General features: G+C 42.1%; 2 protein-coding genes across 4 annotated transcripts; one reads left to right on the top strand and one right to left on the bottom strand.

Moving 5' to 3' along the window:
* Positions 1 to 199: 199 nt before the first annotated feature.
* Positions 200 to 12,799, top strand: fam102bb (family with sequence similarity 102 member Bb). Of its 2 annotated transcripts, none has more exons than XM_037469394.2 (11): positions 200 to 490; positions 3,144 to 3,264; positions 4,112 to 4,141; positions 4,481 to 4,597; positions 4,716 to 4,762; positions 5,405 to 5,499; positions 6,941 to 7,039; positions 7,634 to 7,862; positions 8,743 to 8,879; positions 9,616 to 9,685; positions 10,078 to 12,799. In XM_037469394.2, exons 1-11 carry the CDS (start codon positions 345 to 347, stop codon positions 10,118 to 10,120), a joined length of 1,134 nt encoding a protein of 377 aa, XP_037325291.1. In that variant the 5' UTR covers positions 200 to 344; the 3' UTR covers positions 10,121 to 12,799. The 2 variants fall into 2 exon arrangements, with proteins under 2 accessions (XP_037325291.1, XP_037325290.1); XM_037469393.2 differs by having other exon boundaries at positions 201 to 490; positions 6,938 to 7,039.
* A 35-nt stretch (positions 12,800 to 12,834) lies between these two features.
* On the bottom strand, positions 12,835 to 17,292 carry henmt1 (HEN methyltransferase 1). 2 transcript variants are annotated; one of them, XM_037469391.2, is made up of 9 exons: positions 16,943 to 17,292; positions 16,243 to 16,355; positions 15,692 to 15,826; positions 15,396 to 15,578; positions 15,085 to 15,271; positions 14,440 to 14,662; positions 14,029 to 14,128; positions 13,608 to 13,765; positions 12,835 to 13,067 (listed from the first exon to the last, which is right to left on the bottom strand). In XM_037469391.2, exons 1-9 carry the CDS (start codon positions 17,024 to 17,026, stop codon positions 12,973 to 12,975), a joined length of 1,278 nt encoding a protein of 425 aa, XP_037325288.2. In that variant the 5' UTR covers positions 17,027 to 17,292; the 3' UTR covers positions 12,835 to 12,972. The 2 variants fall into 2 exon arrangements, with proteins under 2 accessions (XP_037325288.2, XP_037325287.2); XM_037469390.2 differs by having other exon boundaries at positions 14,029 to 14,131; positions 16,943 to 17,291.
* Positions 17,293 to 17,783: the final 491 nt, after the last annotated feature.

Here is a 17,783-nt window from a genome sequence, read left to right as displayed (position 1 = left end):
CATTCTTTAGACAAGCAATGTTGGATACTACTACTTTACCATTTACCTCTAAAATACTAGTTCTTCTTTTGTTATCTTACTCGTACTTAGGTACGATATATGAATAATCCTCGCAACACAGGTATTTCAGTAAAGTACTTATTCGAATGGTCTTTTATTCTGAAAATCCATAAGAGGAAATAGCGTTTTACGTCGCCTGAGCTGCCTTCTGATTTGACTGTTGCCACCAGCATCTTCACCATCCTCCCACAGCGCAACGCTGTATCTGTACCACAACACAAAGGGGCCGTAATGTCAGCGACGAACGAGCTAAGAGCATCTCCTCGAGAGTACTGAATCTGTTTATGGATTTAATGATGATGAAAAAGAAGAAATTCAAGTTTAAGGTGGACTTCGAGCTGGACGAGCTCTCGTCGGTCCCCTTCGTCAACGGTGTCCTTTTTTGTAAAGTCAGGCTGCTGGACGGCGGCTTCTCCGAGGAGTCTTCACGGTGAGGACGTCCGGCGCGTCGTGCGCGGTGTTTCCAGCCTTCTGCTGCCGTCTTCAGCTGCTCCTCCGGTCCCCGGCGGAGGAGCGTTATAACGCGCGCTATCTGGGGGGTTCCTGGTTAACCCGCTAACGTGCTAACATGCTAGCGTGCCTGTGTGTGTGTGTGTGTGTGTGTGTGTGTGTGTGTGTGTGTGTGTGTGTGTGTGTGTGTGTGTGGAGTCCCTGTTCCGTCACAAAGTGAACCACCGCGCGCACTGGCTTTGCACGTCTCCACGTGACGTTACTTTATGATCCTGTTATTGATTGTGCAAATGCATCGTTTTTTTTTAAACACGTGCAAAGGCGCACATAATGCGAGACTGTGCTTTGCCAATTCATTTCAGCCGCCCCCCCCCCCCAGAAGCTCTCTGTGTAGATGAGTGACACCGTGTTTGTGTCCCCGTAAGAAGGGCGTTTAGTGAACAGCTTCACACGTTTTTGTTGTTAAAACTGACATAACTAGTGAATTGTTTGGCACTACCGTTAGCCCCTCAAAGGTGCACGGGGGCTTCATGCTTATTGCAATTATTGTTGTCAAATTGAGACAAGCAAAGGCAGGCGTCCCCTCTGAAACCAGTGTTTGTGCCTTTTTTCTTTTAGTTAAATATTTATTAATGCTAAATGATATGATTTCCTATTAGATATGTCAAAAAATGCACATGACAGTTTTTATCAAGGTGATACCTTTATATTGCCACCCCCCCCCCCCAAATAAACCCCCATCCGAAACCCATACATGTAATTAAACTAACTGAACCATGAAGACAAAGCAAGTAAAGAGGGTCGTATCCTCCGTCTGTAACTGGTTTTATGTTGACTGCTTCCAGCACTGAACAAAGGCAAAAGCATTTTGATGAGTTCTGTGGGGATTAGACGGCTTCACCCACGTTATGTAACATGCCCTCTGTTTGCTGGACAGTAAGTAGCTCTTATAAATGATGAAAGGCCCAACGTGCTCGCCGTTGTTACTCGGGATTTGTGACATTTTGGTCGTTTTAGGTCATTTCGTTGTACCTTTTGTCACAAGTTGAAAACAAACGCTGTAAAATGGTTCTTTTGATCTCACGACCCAGACGATGAATTTCACATGGTTTTTGGAATTCGTATTAAAAGGCCCCTGAAATGTTTCAGCTTGAAGAATTTGTAGTCATGAGTGTCGTCAAATGACATTTTTATTGCATCAGTTTTTCTTTGTTCTTTTTTCAATGTTTCTTCTAGCGTCTCCTTTGAGTCATCCCCACTGGGAGTGTAGGAGAAATGAGGATTTTGGTTTTGTGAGCCTTTCAACGTGGCTCGTCATCACGACTTACACCCTCGGTGTTGACTAACACGTTTCCTCGTTGTATAAGTCCACCATCTTTTGAAATATGTAACATTTTATGGACAAACTTCTGACCTTTTGCATCGCAGATAAACATTGGACATTGTTGTTATCTGTGTGTTCAGACGAGAGAGGTTATCCCTGAAGCCGGACATACTCGCACTCACTAGCGAGGATCCTGAGCTGTGAGCTGTAGTACACACAATCGAGCCGTGTCCAGCTGGCTGGAAGTTCCCTCGCCTGCTCTGGGAGTTCACTCTTCACAAATGCATCAACCCCAGGATGAAGTCAGCGTTTGTAAAACATTAGTCACGCATCTGGTGCCTTTTTTTCATTATTCATTTATATACCCGAGGCATAGATGCAGCGCATAACTTGGGCCTGTGTGCTCGCTCACACCCGGCCAATCATTCCAGACGTGTGTGTGTGTGTTCGCCACGTCTTGCGCTCTGACATTTCGGTTTCCATCCCTGGTTCATGTCTCCCTTTTGTCCAGTAATTTCACGTGCAAACTCATCAAATGGTTTCCACTCGTTGGGATAAAACCCATCAGCTTTGCCTGTATTTAAATCCAGTAACATTGATCTAAATGAATGGCAAGTGTTGCTGTCTTGACTGTGTGTGTGTGTGTGTGTGTGTGTGTGTGTGTGTGTAAGAGAGAAAGCGACAGGGAGGCCATCTGGGGTTTCATGATGCCGCCCACGTATACACTCTCCTTTCTGTTTCGCTTCGTCCTCTCAGTGAGGGTAGGCTGAGCCCCTCTCATTAGATTTTACCCTCTAGTTTTTGCTGGCGGGGGGGGGGGGGGGGGGGCGTAGAGAATGTCCATGCATTTGTTTTTTTTCTTTTCTACACGTGTTCCTCAGCAGTGTTTTGAAGCCAGCGGTCAAACGAACTGCAGGTGTGATTAATTAACTTGTTCATTCAGGGTCCAGAACACAATCTGCTGGCAGCTCGGCCATGAAGAGACGAGAGGGCTCTTCCTCCAGTGGTTGTTACACCTAAGTTCCTAATGGAGATAGTAAAATCCCTGCAAGGAAGGTGTTCTTTCTTTCTTTCAATATGTGATGGTACAAAGCCAAACCGTCATTTAGAGGGCATTATGTTTTCAGAACCACAAAAGGGAACTATACAGACTAATGAATGAGCCCCATAAGGGATGACATGCCAAACCACAACAGTGTTTTGCACCCATCTCGACTCAACGTGTCCATCATGCAACCTATGCCAGAACCACTTCCTGAAACGTGACCTAACCGAGTGCCTGAAGACGGTCTCGCTTCTGCCCTCACAGGGAGGCAGTGCAGGCCAACTGTGTTCGATGGAGGAAGCGGTTCTCCTTCCCCTGCAAGATGAGTGCCAACGCAGGGACCGGGGTGCTGGACCCTTGTGTGTGCCGTGTGTCCGTCAGAAAGGTACCGTACGAAGCCGCCGTGGTCCACATCTCGGACATCACATAGCAGAGTGTTGTTGCTTCAGGACGTGACGCTTTGCATGCGGATGACCCCGTTCCGGTTACACGTGCGTCAGGCCATTTTATGCAAAAAACAAAGGCTGGGTTCAATTTTTGGTATCGGTTTGGTTCACTTTTAGGCAGCAGATAGAAACGTGAGAGGAGCTCCAGAACGCAGTCGGCGAGCACAGCAGTCCAAAGGGAACTGTGAAAAATCAGTGTCCTTTTCCGTCACTATACCTTTACATGAGTGTTCTCTGGTTCCTTTATCAGTTCTCAAGCTATACGGTAACAAAAAACCTAACAAAAAATTAATGAATAAGCTGCCGCCTCGTGTTTCCCACACTGTCGCTGCGTGCTATTCCTGGTTCACCCGCCCTGTTCGTTTAATAACTCAAAGATTACAAGTACCCAGAAAACACACGGTTACCTTTCCTTCACCGGTGGCTCCCTTTACTAGTTTTTGGATTTTGAACTTTAAAATCTCAAGCTGTGCCGTATTGCTACCATTTGGACCAAACATTATCATTTTTATTATTTATCTGGTGATGGAAAGGAGCATCTTTGTAATATTATTATTTTAATTGGTATGTTTTGAGTAAAAGGTAAATAGAGCGCGTGAGTGATTTGACTGGAGTGTGAATAAAACATTTAACTAATCTTTATTTTCCTTCCCCGATATTTTGCAACACAAATACATTTCATCCCAAGTTGTGGCAGAGATGATGATCACCTCTTTTTTTTTTTTTTAGAGAGATCATGCTTGCATTTACATGTTCAATTGTGGTATTTCTGCTTCTCTTTTCCAGGAGCTGAAAGGTGGGAAGGCGTATGCAAAGGTAATTCCATACATACTTGTGTCATCCAACCCTCTCGGCTCACAACCCAGCCTCCCGGTCCCATAGAGTAAGGTTAATCAGCCATGTTTATGTAGATAGGCATGTGAGACCGTGGCAGATGGCCTTCACTGCCTGCAGGTTTAGACGACATGAAAGCTGTTTTCCTCTTTTTAGTATTTCATTTTTTTTAAAAGAAAAATTGTGCTCATTTTTTTGAGTTTTTCTCGTATCCTCATTGCTGCCATTTCACATCTAGAGATTCTAATAGTGCTGACTAGTGAAAACTTCTGACCCCTCGAGAGACCACAAAGTTCACCCAGAGTCATTTTTCTACTTCAGCTTGGTTTTGCAGATCTGAATTTAGCAGAGTTTGCCGGCTCAGGGAATACAACTCGCAGATGTCTGCTGGAAGGCTACGATACCAAAAATACCCGCCAGGACAACTCCATTCTCAAGGTAACAATCAAGCGTGTGTGTGTGTGTGTGTGTTTTTCTTGAAATTAAGAATCCAACCTAATGGAAACCTTGGATCCAATGCAGACCCAAATCAATTCAAGTCTCTTTCTATTCTTAGGTCATCATCAGTACACAGCTCATGTCAGGGGATCCCTGCTTTAAAACGTAAGTTATAGTGAGAGTATTCCACTTTAGTATGGTGCAAAGTCTTCATCTGCAGTTCCTATTGTGTATAACATTTTGGTGTCAAATCACCTGCTGATTGCATTTGTTTTGGAGCTGATCCCAGGAAACTGCCGTTAGTGTGGCACTTGACAGCAAGACCTGCAGGAGTTCAAATGCTGCAGATATACCCCAGAATAAAGAACTGTTGGCTAATAAGAATTTCACATGTCCAAAGCCCTGATTTATTTCATCCTGCACGTGATAAGCTTTAAGCCATCATTCTAGTTATTTTCATATATATTTTATTATTTCAGTGAAAGTGTGTCAGTACAGAGAAGGAAATTCTGCTTCACCCGAGGGCAAAATCTGACCTAAAAATGATTTAGTTGCGGGTATGATAATGCCAAAAGATGCTTCTATTGTTGCAGCATATATTTAAATATTGAGTGTCGACAGTATATTTAGCCTTTTGGTTTTATACTTCACTTAATGTAATTTTCCTTTGTTCAATCTTAATTCTTTTAGTCCTCCATCCCCCATCGCTCCATTTGAGTCTTTTTAGCTTGCGTTGCGTTTCAAACAATCCATGCATTGAAATCTAAGACAGTAGTCAACGCCTGATTGTCTTCCCTGTGTCACCAGGCCTCCTTCCACAGCCACAGTGATCGGCATCCAGGGGGATGGAGAGAGCCTGCTGGAGGAGAGGAGGGGGGGGGACTCCCAGAAAGGCTGTTCTGGTAAGAGTCATCATGCCACATTTCACCCCCATCGTGCCCTCTCAGTCATTCCATTAGCTCTTCCAAACATGTACCTGACGGCGCACCCTCCCCATGAAGCACGCAGACGTTGGCATCACACCTAAAAAAAAAAAAAAATCCATTTGCTTAACTGTGTAAGCAAACCCACTGGAAATGAGGAGAGTTGCCCACTATCCCCTCAGCACTCGCTGCTGTTGAATCAATTTCTATGAAACCAGGTCTAACCGACTAGTTAACACAGCTGAAGGAAAGGCTTTTAATGTGAAAGCTGCAAACCTCCGACCAATTTTGTGTTGTACGTGTGCACTTTACAGCATGATGCACATATTTGATTGAACTGCTTTCGATCTCCCATATGCCCCTTTTCTGCCACATTCCTCTCCCGTGTTTCATCCACGACGCTCTTGTTGAGTGTGTTTCTCCATGCGTGAACACGTCGCTGTGTTGTACCTCCTGGAAGCTTCAGACTGTAGTGCAGCTCTCATGTATCATTTAAACTCTTTCATATTAGCTTCAATCTGCTCTATCCCGTGTAGGCTCTCACGTGGTTAAAAATAGAAACGGTCCGTCTCGGGGGGGATTGTGCGTTAGCATGTGCACGATTACATCATGATTACATCAGCATTATCTTGTCTGTGCATGTTTGCAGTGATTGTACAGGTGTGTTTTGTGTGTGAGGTATACATGCAAATGGAGTTTTGATATATTCCTGTATGACTATCTCCCAGACGTGTTGGAAGGTGACAAATAACACATTGAGGTATTCTCTTAACCCTTGGATGAAGCTTCCAAACTTTGGTCAGAATTAATAGTTTTTGTTCATAATTATAAAGAACTTCATCTTTGCACAAAACATTTGAATTCTTCACAAGAATTATACAGATTAGTCATGTTTATTTGTCATTTCTAACCCATTTTAAAACACAACGGCACGAATTGCCATTGCTTTTGTCTGTGATCACTGCACACGTGTTTGGGCCGTTTAGTACATGAATATTACTTAGGGATATAAAAAAAAAAAAAAACTTTAAGGAATATGACCCGTTGGGAGTGAAACCCATCAATGCATCTCAGAGTTGACGTCTCTTTAAAGGGTTCGCTGTGTTGCTGAAGCAGACATTTGTGAAATGATTGCTTGCATGTTCATATTTGTTTGGGCTACTGCTAAAAACGGCAGCAGCAGAGCTATGTGAAAATACACCTGATTACTTACAAAAGGAAGCTGTGGTGTTGCATTATCACATTTCTTTTTTTTTTTTTCTTTCTCTATTCCTTTTGTGTTAACCACATGTTTTCCCTCCAGAAGTTCACTTTTGAATATTTTTGTTGAGCTATAGCTATAGAACACATCTTGTGCATTGGGCTGAGAATGCATAACGTGTGGTTCACTGGTCTCTTCTCCTGTTGGTGCATGTAGCAGACAGTCGAGAGGGGAAGTGTCCCGTTGTTTCTGATGAACTTGGGGGGTTCGGCCACTCCCGAACATCCAGCTACGCCAGCCAACAGTCCAAACTCTCAGGTACAGCACCACACAAGTTTAAAATAAATGTAAATACATCATATTACTTATGCATGTACACATATAGCTACACAGCTATATCGGTGAGCGAAAGAATGAAAAGTTGTTAAAAAGCCTCAACCGTATAATGCACAAAAAGCTTTTGACCGAAGATGGAAGTGGTACAATTATTTTCCACTAACACGCCACCAGAGCAGTTCAAACTGAAGGCTCGAGTATCCATTACAGAGAGATTCAATGACAATAAAAGATTAGAGGAAGTAGAACGACGTGCCGAGAGCCGCTCTAATGGCCCTCTCCGTTCCAATTAAAAAAGGTCATTTCTTGCCAACTATTGTTGTAACGAATTGATGCCCAGATAATAATACTGATAATAATCATAGTATTAATATTAATAGAAAACGTAGCAATTGTATGCTGACAGCTGAAATGAACAACGGCGTTGTAAAAAGCAGCCTTTGGTGGGTGCTGTACCCTTTGCTTTTCGTTATGTCCAAATTAAAAGAGCTGCCGCTCAAAGGTACACTTTTACTAAACCTTTAGAGAGCGTAAGCTTCTAACAATAAAATGTGACACCCTTGCCATCCATCTCAGGGTACAGCACAGGTCACTCGCGCTCCTCCAGCATGTCGGAGTTCAGCCACCGGAGAAACCATTCAGTCGGCAGCGCCTCAACGGGCATCGGCAGCCTCCCAGAGCCCAGCGAGGACCGGGACTGCAGACCCTGCCCTGCTCTGCCCGAGCACCCGGTGCCCGACGCCACCTCCAGAGACCCGGCGGGGACACCAGTACGCAGCGCCTCGTCCTGTGAACGACTCAACAGGCGAGTCTCTCGGGGGTCACTTGTCAAGTGAGCCGACGTGTTGCATGAAGAGCACAAAGTTCTGTTTAATGTGGAGGAAGCCGCGGTAAGCTCTTTTTTTCTATCGTAGGCGACGAGCAGAAGACCAAAGTAACGGTTCTTTTCAGGAAGTTGAACTTCTAAGCACACTTGTATGTCACAGGAAGCAGTGGAAAGCAGTGCGGTAGAGCAGTCTCTTTGGTTGCATTATGTGATGTCAACAGGGGATTCTTTTATTCATGAAAATGTTGATCATTGTGTTAAGGAGGAGTTGCTTCTCAGCCTGAAGACTGAGGAAGGTTTAGGATTATTTTTTGGTTTAAGGGGGATATTTAGCCGCCCTTTTTTGAAGCCCAGCGTTTAGTCATGTGTTTAATCATCACTTCAGACACTGCAGCATGTTTTCCTTTATCCAGATATTGAAACAAATTTTGGTTAATTTGCTTTCTTGCAGAGATTAATATGAGAAAATCCACATCACTCATATTTGTACACGGACATACAAATCTAACACTTGCAGCCTGAGCCTTCACTTACGAAGAGAGACAAAAAGAGTCAGCTAAACTGGCTCATATCCTCTTTAAAACCACAAACTTCCGTTCTTGTGTATGTAATAAACAAATTAGATATAACGTGAGTTCATGATCTTAAAAGATACTGGTTTCCCTCCAAAATGACAAATCTATTCTACCAAATACAAACATCATGCCCCTCTGATAAGATCTTTTGGCTTACTGTTTGACCACATTCCTGCTTGGTACTAGATAAAAATGTAGGTGAAGTTTGATAAGAGGCCACTTTGCAGTGGAAGCCAATATTGTTCAAATAGACGGTAAACGCCTCCCTTCCATCCGGTCCGCAGACACCCTGTGAAGCAGGACTCCATGGAGTCTCAGCTAAAGAGAATGGACGACACGCGGGTGGATGCCGACGACGTCGTAGAAAAGATTCTCCAGAGTCAGGACTTCACACCAAGCCTGCTGGACTCCAGTGCTGAAGGTAAGCTCCACATAAATCATAAGGTGTTTATATATATATATATATATATAAGTCCTGTGTCTTTTATTGACTCTTCACGGAAAGTCACGAAACGCAACGTATTCTCAAACTCTTTAGCAGAAACAACAACAATCAATTACTTAATTGAACTTTAATTACGTTTGAAGTAGTTTATGAAGTAAAGCTGAAAAAATAGCTGGTTCCAACTTCTCCAGTAAAATAAATAAAAATATGCTTTTCTGTGCTTAGAAAAATGTAATTTAATTCCATCAAGTTCTGGGGTGTTGAAGTTGTTACCCTTTGCTCTGGTAATTTACCATTCTTAATATAATAAGAATTATACTTATGAAGCTGACACCAGCAAATGTTTAAGACTTAAAAACAACCCTTAAAGCAATTACCGAAATAGATATCAGACTAATTGTTTCTGCTGTAATTCACCCCAAACAAATCAATCAGTTGGTATGGATCCATTATCCATCTTCTGGAGAACGACTGTTAAACTCGCAGCTCCTTTGCATAACAGGATGATCAACTTGACAGCATCGTGTTCCCCTGTGAGTCAGTCTGCACTTTCAGGAGAAGGGCATTGCTGTTTTTCTTCCAAGGAGGAAATCTAGGAAAAGAATGCCGCCATCGATACATGATTATTTTTAGATTGCCTAGCAACCGGCTGCTCTACGCGACAGGAATCCAACGTTCTGACCCAATGTTTCTACAACTGTGTCCGTTGCAGAGGAAGGCTTGCGCCTGTTTGTCGGCCCCGGGGGGAGCACGGCCCTCGGAAGCCATCACCTTCCCACCAGGTGAGCACGGGATGTTCTCATTAAAATGATTTGTTCCTCCTCGGGTGGAGGGACTTTAAGTATTTTATTGCATCCAAGGTTTCCAATAACTGCATTCTAGGAGATTTGTTCACTTTGCTGTTTCAGCTTGTATTTCCAAATAGTTTAAATTTCTTAGGGATGGCAATACAAGGGCTGGTCCAGCAATTTGGTTCGGACTGAAACGACAACTGATAGATTGATTGCCTCTGTGTTTTAAAAACAAACCTCAAGCTTGCACTTGGGACGCTGTAGTAGAAACGGTTGAAAAGAGGAACTGATTTGATGACGACGCGTTTTAAGTCATCCGTGCGACTGTGCGCCCGGATGTTACATTGGGATTTGCTAACGTTGTCTTATTCCTGGCTCCACAGGGTTGGCGCTGGAGCGTACGAGCAGGTGGTGATAAAGCGTTAGACCTGCAGCCTGCCAGAGGTTACAGCAAACAACTGGAGGCAAGGCTGTCGGTGTCCATTTCAAGCTGCATTCCTGCAGCGCGCACACACACAAACACACACACACACACACACACACACACACACACTACCTGATCAGCACCCTGTCTGACCTTACAACAGAGCCCTCCTCTGTTCAAATGTCCTATAGGACGCTGTAGCTCCCTAATAGAGGGGTAAACACACACAAATGATGGGAAAACTGTCACTGTCCAGATGGTTAAAAACACATTAACTTGTAAGTAACTGAAACGGTCCGCTCCTCATTTCCTGGGTCTATATTATCCTCGTCTGTTTAAGATCAACTCGTTTGAAGCGGTTTTGGAGCTGCGGGAAAAGGGTGACTCGTTCTCTCTGAGGGAGGGCAGGGACGGGCTCCGCGTGTGCGTCACCAGGACACACTGAAGAGGAGCATGCTTTCAATACATTCCTTTAGGCTCTCAGTGTTTGTTTTAGACTTCTTTAGGAAGGATGTTCTTTTTAATATTTGTCCAAGCTGCTAAAAACATTGCAGTTGTTGGCACTCTGACAACCGTCAGCGTTGTGAAGTTGAGAATGTTTTATTACGAAGTCGAGGCCTCAGACTCGCGCCTTTTGCAGCCTGTGAGTGAATGTGTGTAGGTGTGTGTTTGTCTGCTTTGTGGCTAGACAACTTTAAGCTGTTCACCCTGGATGAGTGGAGGCATGTGACATGTTCTCTCGTAAGGAATGCGTTATTGCTCCTTGCAACCAGAAAATGGGAGGACGTGACAATTTGCTTAATCGTCAACATAAGACCGTGACCTCATTTGTTTGTTTGGAATACTGTGCTGTGCTTTTTTTTTAAGGAAAATTGCAGTTGCAGCATATTTGTTCAAAACTGAATTTTTCTTTCCATCTTTTTAATATGAACTGACATCTTGGTAATGCAGTTTAATTCAATTGACTCCTTAACGGATCTTCGTGGCCTCAATCTTTTCTTTCAAAATCTAGTGACTAAGCTTGAAATCACACGTTTAAGTGGTGAATTATATTGATTTTTACAAAAAATATATTAGACACCCAACAAAACATTTAAGTCCTATAATCTAAAGACAATTAATTGAAAGTTTATTTTTGTAAATCTGAAAAAAAAAAAACACATTTATCCAAACGCAGTAGCTAAAAAAAGCTGTCTCTTTATGGCAATTATTTTTTGGGGTTAAGAACACCTAAAAAGAACAAATAACATAACTACCGTCTGCCTTTGTATATCAGTAACTAGAAAAGGGGATCCCATGATAAATATTACTGTAGAGGGGCATATATATATATATATATATATATATATATATATATCTCTAATGCTCAGCTATGTATACGTTGTTTACCAATGCTTTGCAACTTCACTAGGTCGTTCTGAGCTGGCCTGTTGTCCAGGAAGCTGACGTCCGTGAGCAAATGAACGGTCCTGTGACGCAAGTGTGATCATGTGTAACTCTTGCCTAATGTAATTTGTATCACTAAATGATTGTAGAGAGGAGGACTGGTTAAGTAATCCACTGCCATGAAGAAAATACTCAACAGCACCAGTTTAAAAAGACCCCAAAAGAATAGTTGCGTTTGTATTTAATGTATACCCATTGACAGCTTAACTACCGGTAAGATTTGGGAATAGTCTTAAAACAACTATAATTAACCAAAACAATCAAAACATGAACAATTTGTGAATCTGATCTAAAATAAATGTGACGCATTTTGAAAGCCAGTGAGCTTCACGCATGTTGACTATTTGCCTTTAGTCTAAGTCTAATTAAGGGCAATTTATTCGGTTTATTAGCAAATTTGCCAAAGTACACAACACACTGTTATAACCGGGGAGCCGGTCAGGCCTATGCATATTCAAAAATAATTAGATGCATTATAGCTATTGAAAACAGACTGTACAGTATCTGTAATCTCGTCATAAGCCATAGTAGAGGTAGGATACAAATATATGTGTTCTATCAATATCTGCACATGTCATCAGTGTATGGTGTTTTAACTATACGTCCCTGTTCGGTTTTATGTCCGTGGGTTCAGCATGATGAAAACGTCCTTTTGTTAGCTTGAAGGAATTGACACATTTATTCCCTCATTTGTGTCATCTTTTAGCCTGAATATTGCCACAAAGGAACAATGTTGCTTGTCTGTTTAGCACGTGGGGAAAAGGGAAACCTTTTGTTCTCATTACTTCCATTTTAAAGCCGATGTGTACGATGTAACTCAGTGTGTCCTTTTGGTTCATTTTAGGCATGATTGGCATTGTCTGTTGACCGTCTCATCCTTAAAGATATCATCTTTGTTTTTTTTTTATCTGTCACTGCGGATATTGTGCCATCATTTTGCTAAATATTTCATTGTTGAAAAAGTTGAGTATGATTTTTGGCTAACATCAAGTATTGGAGTTTTGTGTTTTACCTGTGGGACACAGGTATGATTATCTCGGTACTTAACATGTTGTTACAAACATGGTCTCTTCTCTTCTGTGAAGTTGTTATAAAACTGTAAAATGTGTTCTCCTTTAAAGTGATGTGTCCCGTTACAGACTTGTCCTCTCGGCGTTCATTTCTCTTCCCGAACAAGTGTGGTGGATGCTTCAAATGTGTACCTTGCACTGTTGAATAAAACAATCTAAACCCTCGAGCATGAATGAAATTTTGACAATGAAAACATTCTCACAATGATTTTTTTTATTTAACACAAATTTGCAGTCCAGACACGCTATCTTATAAATCCAAAAGTGTTGGCATAAATAACTGCACAGTTCAACAGTAAACAAGGGAAACCACACCCTGACAACAAAGCTGTTCCAGATCAAACATTTGCATCCCAGTCTTCCTCTGGCTCAACACTGTGGGGGCACCGCATGGCTTCTGCATACCCACTGTCCTCGAAATCATCATGATCTTCTAGTTGTACAAAACAAATGAGGGGCCAGTGTCAGAAGCACAGAAACCATCTGTTATTAGAATCATAGAATAAAAAGCAGCAGGGAACATTGAAAAGGCTGCTAAATGCTGTATATTATGTCAAATGGGAGACGTTGCAGAAGGTGGTTGCGTAGACTAAACTTTGAGGACCATTGCGCAACTAATTCATTGTTTTGTCATGTGAATTACTGTAAATATGGGAACATCTGCTGGGCACCTTTGATTCTGCATTGGCCTTGGTATTAGACATCAGAACGAAAGGGGTGTAATTTCTGCACATGCCATATTCCTAACTAGCCTGATGTAAGAGAAAAGTGTTACCAGGTTGGGATTCTTTCACAATGATAAGTCAAGGAATCCATAGTTCTCGTTGTGATACCTCACAACTTGAAAGTCATTACTGCATTGAGTTAGTGGTGTAACATAACCACTAGAGATATTTTAGGCCTCTTATTATAAATGTTTTCATTTTGCACGAATACAATGATCACTATGAAACAGATGGAGTATTAACAGTACCTTGTTCGTGAAAATTTAAGAGCAAAGCAGAGCCATCCTGACTCAGATTAACTTTGCCGTTGTCCATCAGGAGCTGCCTGAGGTTACCGAGACTCCCACTCAGGGCGCATATTTTGGGGCAGCAGCCCCACAGCACAAACAGAGGTACAGCCACACATCTGCCGGCACATACAGAATATTATACCACGACACCCTTTCAACAGCCATGAAATAAATTGTTTCCCTTTTCCCTCTAGAAAGTAGAAATGTGAGCAAATATTAAAATTAGACAAAAATCATGAAGTATGTTGATGGGAACAGTTGTTAGCACAGTAAAGCTTGATATCTAATGAGACTGTTTCTTCAAGTACAGATGCCACGAACTGTGATTTAACGCGCCATGGAAACACTGTTCCTCCTCACCTCCCTCAAGGAAACAAACCTGCCCAATTTGCAGGACTCCTGCAGCCCTCCACCATCGGCCCAAAACAGCTCTCCAACTTCCTGATGCTCCACCAGACTTTTCATCGCTGCTCCACATGCTGCTAGAATGTATGTTTCCATAAAACAAACATGGGAACATACTCTGTGCTTTATATATTTAACTTTAACAAACTTGACAAAATAACATACTATGATATTGTGGAGAGACCTTCAGTTTACATACAAATAGAATTGTGCTATTACTTCAAATATGGTTTACATACTATCAAACAAAACACATACAACTACCCTGACACATCTAAATGCTCATTGGATTTTGGGTCCAACAGTCCTTAGTGAATCACATTGTTGACCAAATATACAGTAGACTGCCGTTTTAAGAACTGTAAATTGGAATCTAGATGTTCACCGGTCTGCTCCTCTTCCAGCTGCAGGGGGGATTCTGGCGCTCTGCAGCGTTCTTTCCCTTCACCTCCAGCCTGGTCCGGTGTGTCAGCATCATCCTTTTCACCAGTCTTCTCCTCCTCCACCCATCTTCTCCCCAGCTTTTCTGCCCAGTACAACACCTCACTCACCAGGACCCGCCGTAAAATGTTGCTGTCACGCAGGCTGGGGTAGATCTTACTATACAGCTTAGATAGAAACCGGTAAAAAAAAGGATTCTTTAGGGTAAACTGCAAATTTGCTTTGACATATGTTAAGTTTAATAGATGCGATTATAGTATGTTTTGAAAGAATAGAATTTAAAAAAAAAATTTAAACTTTTTTTGGCAGAAATATTTTATGAAAATATTGTTTTAATTCTATATTGTGTATTTTGGATGATTGTTATAACACTTTTGTATCTGGTAAGTAAATACAGTCTGCTTTAAACCTTTTATAGAATTTAGCATCCCTAGTGATCTAAAAATCAAACAGAATCCAGAAGGAAACTATGAACATCCTCAGACACATTTGGTAAATAAAGCAGGGAATAAAAATCCTATATCCATATTCCTACCAGACCGTGCCAACATGATGGCGGACGCTCTCATTTGTAAACAACATCACTCACCAGTGTGTAGGAAGACGCATCCTCAGCGTCATTAGAAGACAACGCGTTGCGGACCGCTCTTACCCCCAGCCGGTGAAACACACCAATCTGAGAGCAGAAACCAACGTTCTCCTGATAGCCCGGAGGTGCCTGTCCAACACCGGTGAACTCCACCTCATAGCCGTAATCCAAACACACCTTCAGGGCCCTAAGGAGGGATGTAATGTTAGCAAGATGCGTTTTAGGTTAGATTGGATCTATTGACATTCTATGTCATTTTGTGTCATCAGCTGTCCGATAGAAAAAGCCTGAAAGTGGAAAAAGGAGCGTACCAGGACTTAAACTCTGCTCTGCTCCACTCAAACTTATGGTCACTGTGCCTGAACCCCGACACTCTGCGGAAAAGGGGGTTGAAATCAGCGTTTGGGGTACTGACGATGACTGCCACTGGAGTCATGTAACCAAAGACCACCTCAGAGAAGAGCTTCACATCAGCTAGAGTCAGGTGCTCTATGCTGCAAAAAGACAGGGAGAAATAGATAAAGATATTATGAAATCTAAAAAGACAAGAGTTAACAGCGTCTAAAGCGTGAAGACGTTGAAGCTCTACAGCCATGCGGTGTCTCACAGCTCTATACTGGTCACCAGGTCAAATCCTATGAGGCGAGCGTCCTTTTGCGTGACTGAGCCATGGTACACATCAATGCGCAGCTGATCATTGCGTGGCTGCAGATAGTCAGTTGGCAGAGGAGCCAATCCACGCCTGAAGGAAAATAAAAGGAGAGACACACATTATCAATCCACACAGTATTACAACAATCAAAAGCACAAAGATCAAGGAGTCAAGGATCAAGCTCTTATCCAACAAGCAGGTGGAAAGATGAGTTCTTGAAGGCAACTGGCTTTTCCCTGTGTACACCTACCTGTAGAAATAAATAACCCTTTTTAGGCTGGACAATGATAGAAATGTTTGGAACAGTAATCACGATTCATTGAGACAGGATCCAAAAAGTGATCTTTTGCTTATTGATTACTGATTATTGTTCTGTTGAAGAACTCAATGATTGGTAGATTGATTGTTCACAGCATTCAACTGACACCAAACTCTTTTTGATCTCAACCATGTGCGCACACTCCATGGGGAAGCATTCACTCGGGCCTTTGAATTCATAAACATACATCTTTTTTACCAGTACAGCGCTGTCGATGTCTACTCCAGCTAGCAGTTCAATTTCATGGTGAAACTTGAGTTGTTTTAGAAGGCTGCACTCGCTGCAACCCAAGTCCACCACCTGAGGAGAAGGGAGACATGATATTGTTTGCTAACTCCTGGTAAAGAGGGAGTAGTCAGATGCTTACATCTCGGTGACTCGCAATAGATAAAATACATTTGAAATGACATATGTCAACTCCTATTCATGAAATCTGTACAGTCAAAGATGTCCTGAAGTCAAAATGAGGAATGGGTTTTTACAGACACTTACTTATACTATAAGTTTCAAAAATGTATTTTGAAGTTACATAACGTAAATGCAAAAAGTTAATTTTGACAATAATTTTTGACAGTTGTCCTTGGAATAAATAAGAATTAAGTCATTTTAAAACGTTTTTTTATAAGGGGTACACTGGTTATATGCGTTATAATTTCTACTTCTACAATATTATCCTTATTGTAAGAACTAACATTAATTAAATTTGATGTTAGGTGTTGACACGATTGTAGCTATAGTTAGCCATAGCTAGCATTGTGACGTCATTGGTTAAGTAGAAAAAATTGCTAACGATTAGCTAGCGTTCAAATTATCGTTAGCAAACTTTCCACAAACAAATGCTCGCTTTGGAGTTTAATTGTAGAGTGTGTTTCTCATTAAAACCGTACCTTCTTGGGTTTGTAACTCTTCACAAAATCGATGACGAATTCGTGTCTCTGTCTGTGAAGCGCCGGACTGAACATTGGCTCCATCTCGACGGTTTATTCGGCTTGCGTTAACGCCTGAGGCCTCACAGCGATGACGCGACAACCAACGCTGGGTCTGCAAAACCCTACGTGTATTTCTGCAGGTAAAACTATTTTCTTTCCACTTTTCAAGGGCTTCATCCACCAGGGAATCGCTAACGTTAGACGTTTAACTTAATTAAACAATTAGAATTTAAAAAAAGAAAACATTGGAGGCCTTATCAACAGCCTAAAAATGTATTCCGCCAATTATCACGTTCAGCAACATATTGACACACAGCAAACTCACAATTTTGACTCTAGAACAAAGCTACGTCTATCATGACCTTTGTTTATGCTTTGTAAATGATTACAGATGTTCCCAGCACCAAGTAGCTGCTTTAAGCTCCACAATGTGTACCAGCTCACTTAGTTAACGTTAGTTGAGTTGATGAACTGTCTGGTGCTTGTTGGTCTTCTGTGGTTAACAGCAACGCTCATGAAGCTGTGAGTTGATTGATATTATTGATGTGTACTTGGCATCCAGGCTATCTGGAGTTTGATATTCATATTGCTGGGTCTCTGAAAGTAAATATGTCCATATTCTGTCGGTTTTATCCAAATATTGGGAGACCTGAACTCATTTATACTGAATGTGAGGGAGTGATCACCAGCGCTTACTCTTAACAGCAGACACCATGTGTGACCTGCAGTCCTGAGGGTTTCTGGGAAAGGTCACATGTTGTCTCATGCCTGTTGGGCCTTCTCCTCACCTCTGCCTCTG

Source organism: Pungitius pungitius, chromosome 7 (genome assembly GCF_949316345.1).
Source record: "Pungitius pungitius chromosome 7, fPunPun2.1, whole genome shotgun sequence".
NCBI classification, from domain to species: Eukaryota; Metazoa; Chordata; class Actinopteri; order Perciformes; family Gasterosteidae; genus Pungitius; species Pungitius pungitius.
This window is presented reverse-complemented; position numbering and strand designations above follow the sequence as displayed.

Bases quoted from the DNA above. Each gene is read 5' to 3' on its own strand.
- fam102bb (XM_037469393.2), top strand. From the start codon at position 345: ATGGATTTAATGATGATGAAAAAGAAGAAATTCAAGTTTAAGGTGGAC. The intron at 7,040-7,633 runs GTACAGCACCAC...CATCCATCTCAG, and splicing joins CCAACAGTCCAAACTCTCAG to GGTACAGCACAGGTCACTCG. The intron at 9,686-10,077 runs GTGAGCACGGGA...CTGGCTCCACAG, and splicing joins AGCCATCACCTTCCCACCAG to GGTTGGCGCTGGAGCGTACG.
- henmt1 (XM_037469390.2), bottom strand. From the start codon at position 17,026: ATGGAGCCAATGTTCAGTCCGGCGCTTCACAGACAGAGACACGAATTC. The intron at 16,356-16,942 runs GTACGGTTTTAA...CCTTCTCCTCAG, and splicing joins AGAGTTACAAACCCAAGAAG to GTGGTGGACTTGGGTTGCAG. The intron at 15,827-16,242 runs GTATGTTTATGA...ATTTTCCTTCAG, and splicing joins GCTGTACTGGTAAAAAAGAT to GCGTGGATTGGCTCCTCTGC.